At 41.9% G+C, this 20,311-nt stretch overlaps 1 protein-coding gene across 6 annotated transcripts in view; it reads right to left on the reverse strand.

The window, feature by feature from the left end:
- CMTR1 (cap methyltransferase 1) overlaps window positions 1-20,311 on the reverse strand; it is a 58,602-nt gene that overhangs the window by 15,167 nt on the left and 23,124 nt on the right. For all 6 annotated transcript variants that reach the window (XR_002645729.3, XR_016394623.1, XM_022581799.2 and 3 more), the window contains exons 9-13: window positions 17,477-17,675; window positions 16,596-16,714; window positions 14,473-14,569; window positions 14,018-14,150; window positions 13,154-13,333 (exon numbers count right to left, since the gene is read on the reverse strand). Coding sequence is in view for 4 of the 6 variants with exons in the window: in XM_022581799.2 (XP_022437507.1) it covers window positions 13,154-13,333; window positions 14,018-14,150; window positions 14,473-14,569; window positions 16,596-16,714; window positions 17,477-17,675 (728 nt within the window). In the remaining 2 variants the exon portion in view is untranslated. The remainder of the gene's footprint in view (window positions 1-13,153; window positions 13,334-14,017; window positions 14,151-14,472; window positions 14,570-16,595; window positions 16,715-17,476; window positions 17,676-20,311) is intronic.

Genomic DNA, 20,311 nt, shown 5'->3' on the forward strand with positions numbered 1-20,311 from the left:
GATTTCAGCAGCAAAATTTAAAACTTCTAGGCAATTGAATTGAAAAGGAAGAAATAAAATGATCTCAGTTCGCAGATGACAGACCTTTTATGCAAAAAACCCTGAAGATTCCACAATAAACTGTTATAATAATCAAATTTCAGCTAACTTGCAGGATACAAAATCAACAGACAAAAATCAGTCACATCTCTATACACTAACAATGAACGATCTGAAAATGAAATCATCAACTCTATCTACAACAGCATCAAAAACAATACTGAGGAATAAATTAAATCAAGGAAGTGAAAGACGTACACTGAAAGCTACATAACACTGCTGAACAAAATGAAAAGAGACATAAATAAATGGAAGGGCATGCTGTGTTCATGGATTGGAAGACTTAATATTGTTAACATGACAATACTACCCGAAGCAATCTACAGATTCAGTACAATCCCTATCAAAATCCCAATGGCAGTTTCTGCAGAAATAGAAAAATCCATCCTAGAAATCATATGGAAACTCAGAGAACCCCAAATAGCCAAAACAATACTGCAAATGAAGAACAAAGCTGGGGACCTCATATATCCTGAATTCAAAAAAACTTACTACAACACTGCAGTAAAACAGTGTGGTACTGGTATCAAGACCAATGGAACAGAATAGAGAGCTCAGAAATAAACCCTCACATATATGATCAAATGATTTTCAACAAGAGTGCCAAGGCATTCCATGGGGAATGGATAGTCTTTTCAACAAATGGTGCTGGGAAAACTGGATATCCACATGCAAAAGAATAAAGTTAGACTCTTACTTTACACCATCTATAAAAATCAATTCAAAATGGATCAAAGACCTAAACATAAGAGCTAAAACTATGAAACTCTCAGAAGAAAACACAGGGAAAAGCTTCATGACACTGGATTTAGGAATGGACTTGAAGCATAGGCAATAAAAGAAAAAAAGATAAAATGGACTACATCAAAATTTAAAACTTCTGTGCATCAAAGGACACAATCAATATAATAAAAAACAACCCACAGAATGTGAAAAAATATTTTCAAATCATATATCTGATTAACAGATTAATACCCAGAATGTATAAAGAACTATAACACAACAACAAAAATCAAACAAACCAATTTAAAAATGGGCAGGGCTTCCCTGGTGGCGCAGTGGTTAAGAATCCGCCTGCCAATGCAGAGGACACGGGTTCGATCCCAAGCCTGTGAAGATCCCACATCCCGCAGAGCAACTAAGCCTGTGCACCACAACTACTGAGACCACATGCCTCAACTACTGAAGCCCGCACGCCTAGAGCCTGTGCTCTACAACAAGAGAAGCCACTACAATGAGAAGCCCATGCACCACAACGAAGAGTAGCCCCCGCTCACCGCAGCTAGAGAAAGCCCACACACAGCAACGAAGACCCAACGCAGCCAAAAATAAATAAATACAATAAATTTATAAAAAAAGAAAAAAAATGGGCAAAGGGAGGTGTGGCCACGATGGCAGAGTAGGAAGACCCTGAGCTCACCTCTTCACATGGGACACCAAAATTACAATTATTTAGAGAGCAACTGGCTATAAGAACAACCTGAAGACTACCAGAAGAGATTTTCTAGCTATAAAGAAGAAACCACAATGAGATGGGTAGGAGGGGTGGAGATGTGGTATAGTCAAGACCCACACCCCTGGGTAGGTAACTCACAAATGGAAGGATAATCACAACTGCCCAGGTTCTCCCCAAGGACTGAGGCATCTGAGCCCTGCATTGGATTCCCCAGCCCAGGGGCTTTGCACCAGGAAGATGAGCCCCATAATGTCTGGCTTTGAAGGCCAGCGGGGCTTACTTACAAGAGAGCTGGAGGGCTGGAGGAGAAGAGACTCCACTCTTAAAGGGCACATGAAAATTCTCACATACTCCCAAGTCCCAGCACTCAGGCAGTAATTGTAAAGGAGGTTGCGTGAGACCCACTTGGTGATCTTGGAGAGTCTCCCAGAGAGACAGGAGGCCACTGGGACTCCTCTTGGGGACACAGATGCTGGCAACAGCCATTTTGGGGGAGCTTATTCTACCATGAGGACAGTGGTGTGTGCAAGTGCCATTTTGGTGTCCTCCCTCTACCTATTAGTGCTGGGGGCTTGCCCACCCACCAATGGGCTAGCACCAGTCCTGAGACCCCCCCCAGCCCCTTTTGACAGCTGCCCTAGGACTCAGCCCCATCCACAAGCAGCCAGCACCAGCCCCTGGTCCCCCAGGGCCCCACAGCCACCACCCCAGGATCAGGCCCCACCCACCAGAGGGTCAGCACCAGCCCCAGGACCCTCCTGGGACAGGCGGTCAGCCACAATGGGACCCAGCCCCGCCCACTAGCGAGCTGGTAACTACCATACAAGGTAGGGCCTGGCAGCCAACTGGGTCAGGGGCCAGCCCCACCTAACAGCACACCCACAATAATCAACCCTGCCACAACCGAAGGGCCCATGCAGCCCATAGCCCTAGAGCCCACACCTCTGGTAACCAGAGAGGAGTGTGTTGCTGGGCCCCATACGACATCTCCTATATAAGTCCACTTCTCCAAGGTTGGGAAACGTAACCAACCTACCTAATACGTAGAAATAAACAGAGAATCAGGCAAAGTGAGGAATATATCCCAAGTGAAGACATAAGACAAAACCCCAGAAGAATTAAGCGAGGTGGAGATAAGCAATCTACCCAATCAAGGGTTCAAAGTAATAATCATAAGGAAGCTTAATGAACTCGGTGAATGGATGAACACAGTAAGAAGTTTAACAAAGAGTTAAAAAATATAAAGAAGAATCAAACGGAGCTGAAGAATATAATAACTTAAATAAAAAACACACTAGAAGGAATCAGCAGTGTATCAGATGATACAGAGAAACAGATAAGTGAACTGGAAGACAGAATAGTATAAATCACCTAAGCTGAAAAAAGAATTTTAAAAAATGAGGACAGTTTAAGAGAACTCTGGGGCAACATCAATCATACTAACATTTGCATTATGGAGGTCCCAGAAGGAAAAAAGAGAGAAATGGGGGCAGAGAACTTATTTGAGGAGAAAATAGCTGAAAACTTCCCTAACCTAGGAAAGAAAACAGACATCCAGGAAACACAGAAGTCCAGGCAACACAGAGAGTCCCAAACAAGATGAACCCAAAGAGGTCAACACCAAGACACACTATAATTAAAATGGCAAAAATTAAAAGATAAGGACAGAATCTTAAAAGCTGCAAGAGAAGGACAACTAGTTACATACATGGGAACTCCCGTAAGACTGTCAGCTGACTTTTCAACAGAAAATTTGCAGACCAGAAGGGAGTGGCATAATATATTCAAAGTGATGAAAGGGAAAAAAAAATCTACAACCGAGAATACTCTATCTTCCAAGAACATCATTCAGATTTGAAGGAGAGATAAAGATTTTTATAAACAAGCAAAAGCTGAGAGAGTTTAGCAACACTAAACCAGCTTTACAATAAATGTTTAAAGGGACTTCTCAAAGCAGAAAAGGCCACAACTATAAATACGAAAATTAAAAAAGGAAAAATCCCATTGATAAAGGCAGATATACAGTAAAGTTAGCAAATCAGCCACTTATAAAGCTATTAGGAAGGGTTAAAGTCAAAAATAGTAAAATAATTTATATCCACAATAAGTAGTTAAGGGACACACAGACAGAAGTACATAAAATACGGTGTCAAAAATGTTAAACGTGGGAGGGGGAAGAGTACACGTGAAACATTCTCAGGATGGATCACATGCTAGGCCACAAACCAAGTCTCAATAAATTTATAAAGACTGAAATCATACCAAGCATTGTTTCCAACCACAAGGTATGAAACTGGAAATCAACTACAAGAAAAAAACTGCAAAAAACAAACATGTGGAGGCTAAACAATATGCTACTAAACAACTAATGGGTCACTGAAGAAATCAAAGAGGAAATAAAAAAATACCTAAAGTCAAATGAAAATGGAAACACAATGATCCAAAAACCTATGGGACACAGCAAAAGCAGTTCTAAGGGGGAAATTTATAGCAATACAAGCCTACCTCAGGAAATAAGAAAAATATCAAACAATCTAACTGTACACGTCCTTTATGAACTAGAGAAAGAAGAAGAAACAAAACCCAAAGTTAGTAGAAGGAAAGAAAGATCAGAGCAGAAAGAAATGAAATAGAGGCTGAAGAAAACAACGGAAAAGATCAATGAAACTAAAAGCTGGTTCTTTGAAAAGATAAACAAAATTCATAAACTTTTAGCCAAATTCATCAAGAAAAAAAGAGGGCCCAGAAAAATAAAATCAGAATGAAAGAGAAGTCACAACCAACATCACAGAAATACAAAGGAAATTTAAAAATTACTACAATTATACTGACAACCTAGGAAAAATGGATAAATTCCTAGAAATATACAATCTCTTAAGACTGAATTAAGAAGAAATAGAATCCATTGAATGAATGGGTAACGAAAATGTGGTGTGTATGTATATATATATATATATATATATATATATATATATATATAATGGAATATTAGCCATTAAAAAGAATGAAATAATGCCATTTGCAGCAACACGGATGGACCTAGAGATTATCATACTAAGTGAAGTATGTCAGAAAGAGAAAGACAAATGCCATATGATATTACTTATATGTGGAATCTAAAATATGACACAAATGAACATATCTATGAAACAAAAACTGACTCACAGACATAGAGAACAGACTTGTGGTTGCCGGGGGTGGGGGAGTGTGGAGGGAGGGAGAAGGATTGGGAGTTTGCGATTAGCAGGTGCAAACTATTATATATAGGATGGATAAACAACGAGGTTCTACTGTATAGCAAAGGGAAATATATTCAATATCCTATGATAAACCATAGTGGAAAAGAATATGAAAAAGAATATATATATATGTGTAACTGAGTCACTTTACTGTATAGCAGAAATTAAACACAACACTGTAAATCAATTATACTTCAATAAAATTTTTTAAAAGAGAAGAAACAGAAAATATGAACAGAGTGATTACCAATGATAAAACTGAATTAGTAAAAACAAACAAACAGAAAACCTCCCAACAAACAAAAGTCCAGGACCAGACAGCTTCACAGGTGAATTCTAACAAACATTTAAAGAAGAGTTAATACCTATCTTTCTCAAACTACTCTAAAAAACAGAAGAGAAAGGAATGCTTCTGAACTCATTCTACTAGGCCAGCATCACCCTGCTACCAAAACCAAAGACACCACAAAAAAAGAAAATTACAGGCTAAATATCACTTATAAACACAGATGTAAAAATCCTCAACAAAATATTAGCAAACTGAACTCAACAATACTTTAAAAAGATTAAGACCAGGGCTTCCCTGGTGGCGCAGTGGTTGAGAATCTGCCTGCTAATGCAGGGGACATGGGTTCGAGCCCTGGTCCGGGAGGATCCCACATGTCGTGGAGCAACTGGGTCCGTGAGCCACAACTACTGAGCCTGCGCATCTGGAGCCTGTGCTCTGCAATGAGAGGCCGCGATAGTGACAGGCCCGCGCACCACGATGAAGAGTGGCCCCCACTTGCCACAACTAGAGAAAGCCCTCGCACAGAAACGAAGACCCAACACAGCAAAAATAAATTAATTAATTAATAAACTCCTACCCCCAACATCTTAAAAAAAAAAAAAAAAAGATTAAGACCATGATCAAATGGAATTTATCCCAGGGGTGCAAGGATGGTTCAATATCTGCAGATCAATCAACATAATACACCACATCAACAAACTGAATAAAAATCGTATGATCATCTCATGGATACAGAAAAAGTTTTTGACAAAACTCAACATCCATTTATGATGAAAAAACTCTCAACAAAGTTGGTAGAGAGAACATATCTCAACATAATAAAGGCCATAGATGACAAACCTACAGCCGACATCATACCCAACAGTGAAAAGCCGTAAATCTTTCCTCTAAGATCAGGAACAAGACAAGAGTGCCCACTCTCGCCACTTTTATTCAACATCATCGTATTGGAAGTCCTAGCCACAGCAATCACACAAGAAAAAGAAATAAAAGTTATCCAAATTGGACAGGAAGAAGTAAAATTGTTACTGTTTGCAGATGACATGATACTATACACAGAAAATCCTACAGATGCCACCAAAATGTTATTAGAATAAATGAACTCAGTAAAGTTGTAGGATACAAAATTAATATACTGAAATCTGTTGCATTTCTATATACTAACAACAAACTATCAGAAAGAGAAATTAAGAAAACAATACCATTTACAACTGCATTGAAAAGATAAAATACCTACAAATAAATCTAACCAAGGAGGTAAAAAGACGTGTACTCAGAAAACTGTAAGACATTGATTCATTCAAGAAACTGAAGATAACAAAACCAAATGAAAAGATATACTTTCCATTTGGCTGGAAGAATATTGGATTGGAAGAATGGATTCCAATGGGTTGGAAGAACATTGTTAAAATGACCATACTACCCAAGGCAATCTACAGAGTCAGTGCAATCCTTAACAAAATACCAATGGCATTTTTCACAGAACTTGAACAAATAATTCTAAAATTTATGTGAAACCGTAAAAGACCACAAATATCCAAAACAACCTTCAGAAGAAGAACAAAGCTGGAGGTGTAACACTCCCTAATTTCAAACTAGGGAAATAGGGTCAATTAATCTATGACAATGGAGGCAAGAATATACAATGGGGAAAAAACAGCCTCTTCAATAAACAGTGTTGGGAAAACTGGATAGCTACATGCCAAAGAATCAAACTGGCCTACTTTCTCACTCCATACACAAAAATAAACTCAAAATAGATTAAAGACTTAAATATAAGTAAGACTTGAAACCATAAAACTTCCAGAAGAAAACACAGGTAGTATGCTCTTTGACATCAGTCTTAGCAATTTTTTTTTTGATATGTCTCCTTAGGCAAGGGAAACAAAAATAAACAAATGGCACTACATCAAAAGCTAAAAGGCTTTTGCACAGCAATGGGAGGGAGATATTTGCAAACAATATATCTGATAAGGGGTTATAATCCAAAATATACAAAGAACTCATACAACTCAACATCAAAAAAAAAAAACACCTAGATGAATGGATAAAGAAGATGTGGTGTATGTATATACACAATGGAATATACTCAACTATAAAAAAAGAACAATGCCATTTGCAGCAACATGGATGGACCCAGAGATTATCATACTAAGTAAGTCAAAGACAAATATCATACTATATCACTTATATGTGGAATCTAAAAAAATTATGCATACGTACTTGTTTACAAAACAGACTAACAGAAACAGACTCACAGACACTGAAAACAAATTTATGGTTACCCAACAGGGAAGAGATAAATTAGGAGTTTGGGATTATCATATAAACTATATAAAATAAATAAGCAACAAGGTCCTACTGTATAACACAGGGAACTATATTCAATATCTTATAATAAACTATAATGGAAAAGAATCTGAAAAATAATACACGTTTTATATATATATAAAACTGAATCACTTTGCTGTACACTAGAAACTAACACAACATTGTAAATCAACTATACTTCAATTTAAAAAAAAAAACACCTGATTAAAAAATGGGCAAAGGATCTGAATAGACATTTTTCTGTGGAAGACATACAGATGGACAAGAGACACATGAAAAGATCATCACTAATAATCAAGAAAATACAAATCAAAACCACAATGAGATATCACCTCCCCGTCAGAATAGCTGTTATCAAAAAGACAACAAATAACAAGTGTTGGCGAGGATATGGAGAAAAAGGAACATTCGTGCACTACTGGTAGGAATGTAAATTGGTACAGCCACTATGGAAAGCAGTATGGAGGCTCCTCAAAAAATTAAAAATAGAACTACCACATGATCTAGCAATTCCACTCTGGCTATTTTTCTGAAGAAAACATAAATGCTAATTCAAAAAGATATATGCACCCCTATGTTCACTGCAGCATTATTTACAATAGCCAATATACAGAAGCAACCTAAGTGTCCATCAACAGATGAATGAAGAAGATGTGGTATATATATACAAAGGAATATTACTCAGCCATAAAAAGAATGAAATCTTGCCATTTGCAACAACATGGATGGACCTACAGAGTATTATGCTAAGTAAAATAAGTCAGAGAAAGATAAATACTGTATGACTTCACTTATGTGGAATTAAAAAAAAAATGAACAAACAACAGAACAGAAATAGACTCACAGATACAGAGAACAAACTGGTGGTTGCCAGAAGGGAGGGGAGTGGGGGGGGGGATGAGTGAAATCAGAGAGGGAGATTAAGAGGTACAAACTTCCAGTTATAAAATAAATAAGTCACAAGATGCAATGTACAGCACAGAGAATATAGTAAATAATAACTTTTTAAGGTGACAGATGGTAACTAGACTTCAGTGACCATTTTGTAATGTATAAAAATATCAAATCACTATGTTGTACACCTAAAACTAATATGATATCGTAAGTCAATTATACTTCAATAAAAAATAAAATTTTAAAAATAAAAATGGGCAAAGGACTTGAATAGACATTTCTCCAAAGAAGATATACAAACAGCCAATTTGCATATGAAAACATACTCAACATCATTACTCATTAGGGAAACGCAAACCAAAACTACAATGACCAGTTCAGACCCATTAGGATGGCTGAAGTGTTGGAGAAGATATGAAGAAATTGGAACCCTGGTGCATTGCTGGTGAGAACATAAAATGGTACAGCAATCCCACTTCCAGAGGTATACCCAGACAAACTGAAAGCAGGGACACAAACAGTTACTTTGCACACCAATATTCATGGCAGTATTACTCTCAATAGCTAAAATGTGGGGAAAACCCAAATGTCCATCATCAGCTGAATGGATAAACAAAATGTGGTATGTACATATAATGAATTATTAATTAGCCTTTAAAAAGGAATGAAATCCTGACACATGTTACAACATGATCAATCTTGCAAACATTATGCTAAGTGAAATAGCCAGACACAAAACGACAAATTATTGTATGAATGCACTTATATGAGGTACCTGCAATAAGCAAATTCACAGAGATAGAAAGGGGAATGGGGGATAAGGGGAATGGGAGTTACTGTTTCATAGGTAGAGAGTTTCTGCTTTGGATGGTTAAAAAGTTCTGGAAGGGCTTCCCTGGTGGCGCAGCGGTTGAGAGTCCACCTGCCGATGCAGGGGACACGGGTTCGGGACACGGGTTCGTGCCCCGGTCTGGGAAGATCCCACATGCCGCGAAGGGGCTAGGCCCATAAGCCATGGCCACTGAGCCTGCGCGTCCGGAGCCTGTGCTCCGCAGCGGGAGAGGCCACAACAGTGAGAGGCCCGCATACCGCAAAAAAAAAAAAAAAAAAAAAGTTCTGGAAATGCATCGTGGTGATGGTTGCACAACAATGTGAATATACTTAATGCCACTGAATTATACATTTTAATAAGGGTTAAAATGATAAATGTTATGTTATGTGTATATTTGTTTGTTTATTTATTTATTTATTTTTGGCTGTGTTGGGTCTTCATTGCTGTGTGCGAGCTTTCTCTAGTTGCGGTGAGCGGCGGCTACTCTTCATTGCGGTGTGCAGGCTTCTCATTGTTGTGGCTTCTCTTGTTGCAGAGCATGGGCTCTAGGCGCTCAGGCTTCAGCAGTTGTGGCATGTAGGCTCAGTAGTTGTGGCTTGCGGGCTCTAGAGCTCAGGCTCAGTAGTTGTGGTGCATGGGCTTAGTTGTTCCATGGCATGTGGGATCTTCCCAGGCCAGGGCTCAAACCTGTGTCCCCTGCATTGGCAGGCAGATTCTTAACCACTGTGACACCAGGGAAGCCACCTGTTATGTATATTTTACAATTAAAAGAAGGACTCAGGGCTTCCCTGGTGGCACAGTGGTTGAGAGTCCGCCTGCCAATGCAGGGGACACAGGTTCGTGCCCCAGTCTGGGAGGATCCCACATGCCGCGGAGTGGCTAGGCCCGTGAGCCATGGCCGCTGGGCCTGTGCTCTGCAACGGGAGAGGCCACAACAGTAAGAGGCCCGTGGACTGCAAAAAAAAAAAAAAAAAAAAAAAAAAAGGACTCAAAAATTTTTTTAACTTCTGCTTATCAAAAGACACCATTAAGAAAATGAATAGGCAAACCACAGATTGGGGAAAGATATTCACAACACACCAGACTTGCATTCAGAATATATAAATAATTCCAACAACTTAATAAAAATGCAAATCAATTTACAGGTTGCTTAAACACTCTGTGCAGTTGGGAGCATTGAGAAGTCCAGTTTTGCCGTGCATCCACACACACCCGTATCAGATGTCAGCGTGGCTCAACAAAAAGAAGTCCAATTATTCAACATAGTTTTGGAATATTTAGCCACAGCAATCGGAGAAGAAAAAGAAATAAAAGGAATCCAAATCGGAAAAGAAGAAGTAAAGCTGTCACTGTTTGCAGATGACATGATACTATACATAGAGAATCCTAAAGATGCTACCAGAAAACTACTAGAGCTAATCAACGAATTTGGTAAAGTAGCAGGATACAAAATTGATGCACAGAAATCTCTGGCATTCCTATACACTAATGATGAAAAATCTGAAAGTGAAATCAAGAAAACACTCCCATTTACCATTGCAACAAAAAGAATAAAATATCTAGGAATAAACCTACCTAAGGAGACAAAAGACCTGTATGCAGAAAACTATAAGACACTGATGAAAGAAATTAAAGATGATACAAACAGGTGGAGAGATATACCATGTTCTTGGATTGGAAGAATCAACATTGTGAAAATGACTATACTACCCAAAGCAATCTACAGATTCAATGCAATCCCTATCAAACTACTAATGGCATTTTTCACAGAACTAGAACAAAAAATTTCACAATTTGTATGGAAACACAAAAGACCCCGAATAGCCAAAGCAATCTTGAGAAAGAAAAACAGAGCTGGAGGAATCAGGCTCCTGGACTTCAGACTGTACTACAAAGCTACAGTAATCAAGACAGTATGGGACTTCCCTCATGGCACAGTGGTTAAGAATCCGCCTCCCAATGCAGGGGACACGGGTTTGAGCCCTGGTCCGGGAAGATCCCACATGCTGTGGAGCGACTAAGCCTGTGCGCCACAACTACTGAGCCTGTGCTCTAGAGGCCACAGCCACAACTACTGAGCCCACGTGCTGCAACTACTGAAGCCCGTGTGCCTAGAGCCCGTGCTCCACAACAAGAGAAGCCACCGCAATGAGAAGCCCGCGCATGGCAATGAAGAGTAGCCCCCGCTTGCTGAAACCAGAGAAAGCCTGTGCGTAGCAACGAAGACCCAACACAGCCAAAAACAAATTTAAAAAACAAACAAAAAAAAGACAGTATGGTACTGGCACAAAAACAGAAATATAGATCAATGGAACAGGCTAGAAAGCCCAGAGATAAACCCACGCACATATGGTCACCTTATTTTTGATAAGGGAGGCAAGAATATACAATGGACAAAAGACAGCCTCTTCAATAAGTGGTGCTGGGAAAACTGGACAGCTACACGTAAAAGAATGAAATTAGAACACTCTCTAACACCATACACAAAAATAAACTCAAAATGGATTAAAGACCTAAATGTAAGGCCAGACACTATAAAACTCTTAGAGGAAAACATAGGCAGAACACTTATGACATAAATCACAGCAAGGTCCTTTTTGACCCACCCCCTAGAGAAATGGAAATAAGAAAAAAAATAAACAAATGGGACCTAATGAAACTTAAAAGCTTCTGCACAGCAAAGGAAACCATAAACAAGATGAAAAGACAACCCTCAGAACGGGAGAAAATATTTGCAAATGAAGCAACTGACAAAGGATTAATCTCCAAAATTTACAAGTAGCTCATGCAGATCAATATCAAAAAAACAAACAACCCAATTCAAAAATGGGCAGAAGACCTAAATAGACGTTTCTCCAAAGAAGATATACAGATTGCCAACAAACACATGAAAGAATGCTCAACATCATTAACCATTAGATAAATGCAAATCAAAACTACAATGAGGTATCACCTCACACCAGTCAGAATGTCCATAATCCAAAAATCTACAAACAATAAAAGCTGGAGAGGGTGTGGAGAAAAGGGAACCCTCTTGCACTGTTGGTGGGAATGTAAATTGATACAGCCACTATGGAGAACAGTATGGAGGTTCCTTTAAAAACTAAAAATAGAACTATCATATGACCCAGCAATCCCCCTACTGGGCATATACCCTGAGAAAACCATAATTCAAAAAGAGTCATGTACCACAATGTTCACTGCAGCTCTATTTACAATAGCCAGGACATGGAAGGAACTTCTCTGGGAGACTTGGGATTGTACTCTTAGAAATGACCTTTACAACACCTGTTTGGCTCCCCTAAGAAAGCACTTCTATTGATTCATTGCCACTATACAACTCTCCAACCTATCTAGAAAACTGTTCAATAAGGCTTGCCCACTTAGCAAACTGAGCCAACTGTCACAACTTTAAATTATCACCACTAATGGGGAAGGGGGAAAACAATTAATGAAGGTTAAAAAAAAAACAAAAACCAGCATTCACATGGCCTATTTGGGGAACTCATGGACTGGCAAAAGCTTTGGTAACAGAAATTTCCAAATCATGTTATATACTTGCTTTCCAGCCGTCTCTTGCTTCCAACCAGGGGACTTCACAGGGCAACAAACTATGATGGCCTTTTACAAATGGAAGCAATTAAAGGGAAATTACTCCTTCCTCTGAGGACACAGAACAAGTCTGCTCTCTGTCAGGTTTCACTATCATACTCAGGCTCCCATGGGCAGGGGTATGCCAGCCAGGCTCCCACTGGCCACCCTTGTGGCAGGGCATGGGAGCAGGATGAAAGTCCTCAAGGTACCCAGGGAGCAGGATGAAAGTCCTCAAGGTACCCAAAGTCTCAGGGAGCCCTGGAATGAGCAGACCAATCCCAGTTACCAATTTTTCAAAATTAACAAAGTGATACCAAGAGCTGGTCATTCAGTCCTTCATTCTCTGGTCTTTCTTGATAGCCCAGTGGTGCCAGCAAAAAAAAAAAGAAACAAAGAAAAAAACACATTGGTTTGCTTACCTTTCATTGGACCGTATCACGTAGTCAGTAAATTCATGGTCTCCCTTGATCACCTCCAAGGGGACCACAAGGTTGACGTCGGAATCGGTGTTCCGCAGCTGGTTGAGTTTAATATTGACTGAGAAGAGGTAATCCCGCACGTCATCGATGCCCACCTTCAGGCCCTTGCACACCACATACCTGGCAGGAGATACCCTGTCACTCCACTGAGCAAGGGCTTCCCTCACTTTTCCCTTCCCCAATCCCCTTGCTGAGTCGTGAAGCTCTTGTCTATGAACAAAGAACAGCACAGTCTGTGTGTTGCAAAGTTCACCTCAAATCCTTTCTTTTTATGTTGGGCTGTATTTCTACTCTCTATGGCTGTGGTTCCCACCTGCCCTGTGCCAGGTTGGCTGCATCATCGTCACCTGGGAAGTCTGTTAAGTTAAAGACAATCAGACTCTCCAGGGACAGGGCCCAGAAATCTGTGTTTTTAACAAGCCACTTAGAAATTCGGATTGGCCACATCTTCTCTCACATCGTGTATGGACACTGTGTCCCACCTGGGACGCCAACAGTGACTCTGGTTAGTGGCCCACTTAGTCCCTCCAGGTGACCGTTCTATTGGTCTCCTTCTCCCTCCCGGGCCAAGCCAAGGGTTGCCCACGTAAGTGTGGTGAATAAGGTTTGTGGAAAAGGAGGCAGAGGCTGACGGGTACATTGAAGAACCATTAAAATCCAAATCCTGACTCCTCTTGGCTCCAATCACTTTTTTTAAGTCAAGGTTTTTAATGTAGCTTGAGTGGTCATGCCAGAGATGCACCAGGATTTGCTGTTCTGACATTTAGCCAACTAGTCTGATTAAAATGGACAGGAAAGCCTCACCTCTCTGAGTTGGCAGGACGGCTGGTGATCGGCTTAAAGAGACATACTCGTTCAAAGCAGCAGTACAGCAGGTAGATGAGCCCCACACTGAAAGGTGTGAAGAGGTCAAAGGTTTTACAGATGAAGTGGCCTCCTAGATGAGAGAGAAAACACCAGTAGCAGTCAGCAGCTTCCATTCCACAAGGTGGGTAAGACAGTCTCAGGGAGTATGACGAAGTCAGGGACCCAGCAGCTGGGTCCATTAAAGTCACAGGCAATATAAGGGAAAGACTCAGGTTTAGAGGGGACTTTGGGGATTCTATGGCACTTTTTCCCCTAAATTCCTCATTCAGCCACCTGTCACCTAATATAAGCAGATTGTTTTTTAACTTCCAAGCCAACCCCTATACATGCTCTTGTCCAACAGGGCCTCTAAGAGGTGGGTCCGGGTGGGGAGACAGCAGAGGCAGTGTCACCTGTCCGGACAACGGACAGCGCCATGAGGAACTGACAGAGCAGCAGCTGTTTGCTGAGGATCTCCTGCAGGTTCTCCTGTCCCTCCACTGAGAAACCCTGAAATGAGAGCACAAGGATCAGGGTAGAAAACAGAAGTGATGAGGACTGAAAAGAGTACCCCTACCTCATCTTCTGTGAGATTTCTTGAAGTGTTTGCATTGATCTCCACCATCTGACCGATAAAGATACAGCTTGGTGTTTAGATTCTTCGGCGTGGTCACATGGCTCACTGTGGTGAAGACAGCAGCTGGGACCCAGGCCTGACTACTGAGCCAGTGCTGTTTTCCTGCTCTATCACTCCCGGGGATGGAACCAAGTCTGCTCCTCCAAGGAGATGGTCCAGAAAATTTTAAAACTCACGTGGGAATCCAAGGGAAGAGTACGGCAGAACAAAGTCAAAATACGCTAGTCACAGGCCAACTACAAGATAGGAAACTAAATGCCCTGGTGAATCCAGTGAGACCCAGGGAGTACATGTGGCCTGAAACTCTGCAATGGGCTTGCTCAGTTGTGGGCTGACCACCGAACAGGCCCCAATCTGGTGACAGGAGAAAAGTTAGCATAACTCTGACAGTCACAGTAATCTCTTTCTCTGTGGACCAAGGATTTATTCACAAAACCCCCTTTTCCTGTCCCAAGACCATGGAGCCTCTCCCTGCAGCTGGCAGTGTCTCTGGCCAGGGTGTTTGTTCAAAGAATGTACACTGCTATTCTTGGAGTGGTCTCCCTCTCTGTGAGATCCCAGCAGGGAGCAGACAGCCATGCTCACACAGAAGTGAAGGAGGCCAGGGGCTGTGATAGGAAGAGAGGGGAGTTGTTGTTTAATGGGTACAGAGTTTCAATTTTGCAAAATGAAAAAGTTTTGGAGATCTGTCTCACAATAGTGTGAATATACTTAACACTACTGAACTGTAAACTTAAAAACAGTTGCAATGGTAAATTTTACGTTATGTGTTTTTCATCACAATAATTAAGAAAAGTAAAGAGGCTGGCCTCCATTAAGCTGGGCCCAGCCTGGCCAGGTCTCCAGAATCAAAAATGTTTAGCAACGTCTTCCAGATTTACAGATGCTTCTTAAAATGCATGTCTGTTTATAGGGGAAACAGACAAACAAATAAATCAGCCACACAGGTCACCAGTCTAAGCTGCCTAAGCCAGAAAGACAATCCTTGAGTTTGCCACTCTAGCTGACAAACTGCAAGGCTGCCTGCCTCCCAAGCACTATCAGATCCCTCAAGCACAGGTGAAGCAGCCCCTCCCTCCCCTCCACCCAAGCCTGTCTATCTGTTGTCCCCTGCTGTGCACAAAGCTTTGGTGAGCGAGGGGCATGTTCAGATCCTGTGCTGATATCCTAAACATTTCTTCACCTCTCCACAGGGCTACTGCTTGAAAGGCTACCCAAGGGGCTCCAGAGGCTCTTCTCAACTCTGGCCATGTGACCCTGGTGCAACTGCGACTTCTCTGACCCTCCTCTACACTAATTTGTGGCTCATTCCAGAAAAGACTACCTGCAGCATCAGATTACTAGGTGAGAAAGCTGCAGGGGACTTGCCTCTATACATCAAATACCTGCCCAAGAAACAGGCGACATGAATATTCACTGTAGCCCAGTGATTGACCGAGCCTCCTGTGGAGTCCCGGAGGACTCCTTTGAGATGCTGCCTTCGGTTATACGGTCACCTATTAGCCCATCCAGAGGCTTAGGAGCAGCCATGTGTAGACAGCCTCTACCAGGAGCAGCACCCAGGTGACAAATGATGGGAATGTTCTTCCCGGTCAGCTCTGCCTAGCTCATCTTAGTCATGGCCCTCCTCTCACCATGTCTCATAGCCAACCAAGGCCCTTTGAAGAAGTGAGCTGAGAAGGTCCACTTGCTCCAAGCAAAGATGCCCACAACATCACAGCCTTGACAAAGTTACCACTGAAAAGTTGCACGAAAAGAATAAAAACATACATCACACATCCCTACTATCTGCCCTTCCAGGGCAGCTAAAGGACCAAACCAAAACAAACAAAACCGATTTTCAAGCCTCTAACATGATAAATCCCTAAAGCATCACCCTATGAAGAGCAGGTCACCTACCCCATCAGCCATCAGAAAGTGGACACCCTTGCGATCTGTGTTATCCAGGACAAAATTCCGAAAAGCAGTGATGTTCTCCGGGCGGGTGATGTCTCCATCTCCATCGATCCCACCCTCACCTGACAAGACACAAGATTCACATTTAGCTCATATGCCCTGTGCATCCCTGGAGCTGGGACACAAGCTCTCTGGGGCTGTGAACACAGGTACCAGGTGTACCTCAAGGCCCAGGAGAAAAGCCCCTGTGAGGAGCAACTCACTGAAGGACCCATCATACAAGGCTGCCTTGCAGTGATGGACAGGAGGCAAAAAGAGTGCCCTGCTATAATAAAGCAGAGTTCAGAAGGAGCTGACCAGCCAAGAGTCATCAACTGAAACAGAAGGTCTTCATATTCAAGATCAAAGTTGTGTTTAAAGCACCTACATTTAGGAACCAATATCAATTTCTTAATAAGAACTGTTAACAAAGGACTTAGGATTTGCTGCCAAATCACAAAAAGCGAACCAGAGTGGAGGGAACTGCTGGAGGGCTGCTGAGCTGGCTGGAGATGGGTGTGGGTTTGTATGTGTTAATAACCCTGCCAGTTCTCAGCCGGAGATCAGGCAGTTTCATTATCTCCTGTCACCACAAGAGAAGAAAGGAGGAATTATTATGGCTCTGGTGAGAGTTTGCTTAGCGGAGTATTTAACCTGTACCCACAGGCCTGGGGTAAAAAGGGACAGTCTAGAGGGAACCGAGACCTTCATGACATTGGCTGGGAACCCTAGACTCAGAGACCTGGGAAAGAAAACATGGCAAGTGGATAATAACTACTTCTGACCTAAAGTCTCCAAAGAGAACTGCCTCTCATAGCCCCTGCTACCCTCCTCCACGTCCCTACCATAGTAGGGTTCGAAGAGCTCACTGGAGGCCGAGTAGAAGTCTTCCAGCTTAAAATCGTTAGGACCCTTCAGAGTCATTCCAAAGCCCTTTGCGTGCCACTTCTTCCTCCACAGCACATACTCCGAGAAGCCACCTGGGCCTGCACAGACGTCAGCAAAGTATAGAAGCTCAGCTTCCCGGTCCTTCACCAGTGGTTTCTGCAAAGGCAAGTGGAAGTCAGGGGAGGAAGGGAAAAAAGATGGCTAAATGGGGAGCAGGAAAGAGAAGGCAGGGGGAGTAAAATAAGCCTTTCAGCAAGCACAATGCAGAGTTCCTGTGGCCAGAGCCACAAGCGCCCGGAAATGTGTCCTCTGTGATCATTGCCCTCCAAAGTTTTTGCCCATCCCCACCTCAAACACCCCTGATGCCTTTCAACCCACCAGGCCTAGCTCAGACTCCTAATAAAAACATCTTAATGGGCATCTAAGTGTGCATTTTTTATTTCTCAGCATCTTTTCCTCAGCATTATTTCTCAGCATCATATCCTGCCTTACAAGAGTCCCACTGAGCAGAATATTCTAACCCCACATTACAGATAGGGAAAAAGAGACCCCAAGACACAAAGCGACTTGTTCACAGACAGTCCGCAGCAAAGCTAAATCAGAATCCCATCAGCCTGACCATTAGATGCAGGCCTTCCTGTCCAACCAAAGTCTGAGGGGCTCTCACATCACCCCCTCTCAGCCACAGGGCCTATCTTTCCAGATCATAGCCTCTGCTTCCCTTCTCCCCTACCTCTGAGGCTCTCCCTTTTTTTTCCAATTAACTTTTTATCATGGAATAATTTTAGATTTATAGATAAGCTGTAAGAATAAAGTTCGCATATACCCTTCACCCAGTTTTATTAACATCTTACATTGTCATTTGTCAAAATTAAGAAACTGACACAGGTACATTACTATTAACTAAAGTCCAAACTTGATTCAGATCTCACTAGAGCCCTTGTTCTGTTCCATGACCCCATCCAAGATACCACAGTGCATTGAGTCTCCTCCTTTTTAGCACCCCCTCCCTCTCCTGCCTTTGCTCCTCTGCTAGCCACGGCCTGGGTGGTGCATAGCTGGGAGCTGACAAGGTAGAGAGAACAGGAGACAGTGGTGTGCAGCTTCCAGGCAGCCATCAGAGCACCCACCCACCTAAGGAATAAACTAAATTACAATAATCATTTGTATTTTTATTGGATTATAGTTTTGGCCACTTGAGTGGCTTTAACTCTTAATCTAAAATGTTGGGAGTTCCCTGGTGGCCTAATGGTTAGGATTCCCGGTTTTCGCTGCTGTGGCCCAGGTTCGATCCCTGGTCGGGGAACTTAATCCTGCAAGCCATGCAGCATGGCCAAATAAATAAATAAAATAAAATGTATGCTGCGTGCAGACCTAGATTGTGTGTTTACACTTCTCTTCTACACACCTGGGCCCTAGATGATGAATTCTACTTGTCCCAACCCTCCACAGCAGAGAGGATAAACCATCGGCACTGGTGACAAGAGGTTGAGTTCTAGAGGGGGTGACTGCAGGGGACCCTCATGAACATCCAGCAGAAAGGGGCTAAGGCAGCTCAGCCTTCTCTCTCTACAGGTCTGGCATGGCTAGGTGCTTGTCCAGAGCTCTGTTAACTGCTAGATAAAGATCAGAAAGCTTCAGGGGAAACAGTTATAAGAAAGAAATGGAAATACTGATGCTCACGATCCAGTCACTTTCTAGGTGACAAGGGTCTTGCCTCTGATGATGGTTATCTACCTTTATCAAAACAGTGAAAAAGTCTCAGGAGAAAGACTTTAGCTAAAAATAAACTTCATCATCCTGTGACAAGCCCATTCAGCATGCTTGGATATATCAGTTCTTTCTCCCCTACCCCTGCCACTCCACCCTAGCATACTTTTGTTCCTGAGCCATCACTTTTCATATTTTTGGATTATATTCATTTGCACACACAAAGAAAGACCTAATGGCATTTGCCGAGAATATTACGCGGCACTTCCCAGGCTGCAACGTGGTAGTGAGGCAGGGGTCACAATTTTAAGGCTTGCACATGCTAGAAAGAGTGAAAACATTGTTCCTCACCACTGGCCATGTCCTAGCCCCAGGCTCCAGCCTCTCTGGGTGAGCAGATGACCCAAAGGAAGACTGGGAGAAGGAAGGGGAATGAATCAATGAAAGCATCTCACCTTCAAGAAGAGGGCATAAATATGATCTGTTCTGTGATTTCAAGATGTGTCATACCCTCACAGGCCACAGCCAGAAGGTCCTTTCATAGAAAGGACATCTGGGATTCTCACCTCTGCCATTTACTGGCTGTGCAGTCAAAGGCAAGTCCGTAACTTATGTCTTTAAGCTCGAGCTTCCTCAACTGTAAACTAGGACTAATGCAGATTATTTTTTAAGGCTATTAGAGGATTAAATGAAGTACCATATGTCAAAGACCTTTAGAAACTGTACAATACTAAACAAATGTAAGGTAACATTATATTCAACTAGATCACCCTCCTTAGAGTCAAAACTCTGGTCCCTTCCATCCTTTCATCTTTGCAATACCTAGCACTGTGCTCCACATGCAGTGGGCACTTTGTTAAGTGCTGTCTAGTTTCTTCTAAGACAGCACTGAAACTTAAAGATCTACATTCAGTTTTTGTCTCCTGTTACGCTTCACAGCCAATGTTTTCTTACCTCAACAATAACCCCAAGCACACAAGTCCCTCACATAACGTTTTGGTTTATAATATGCTTCCATATACCCAAACAATCTAAATTCCCTTCTTTCCCTTGTCCCTTCCAATTCTTGTTTATGATTTATT

This window comes from Delphinapterus leucas, chromosome 10 (genome assembly GCF_059928025.1).
Source record: "Delphinapterus leucas isolate spDelLeu-1000000601 "Yukka" chromosome 10, BTC_Dleu_Yukka2, whole genome shotgun sequence".
Taxonomy (NCBI): Eukaryota; Metazoa; Chordata; class Mammalia; order Artiodactyla; family Monodontidae; genus Delphinapterus; species Delphinapterus leucas.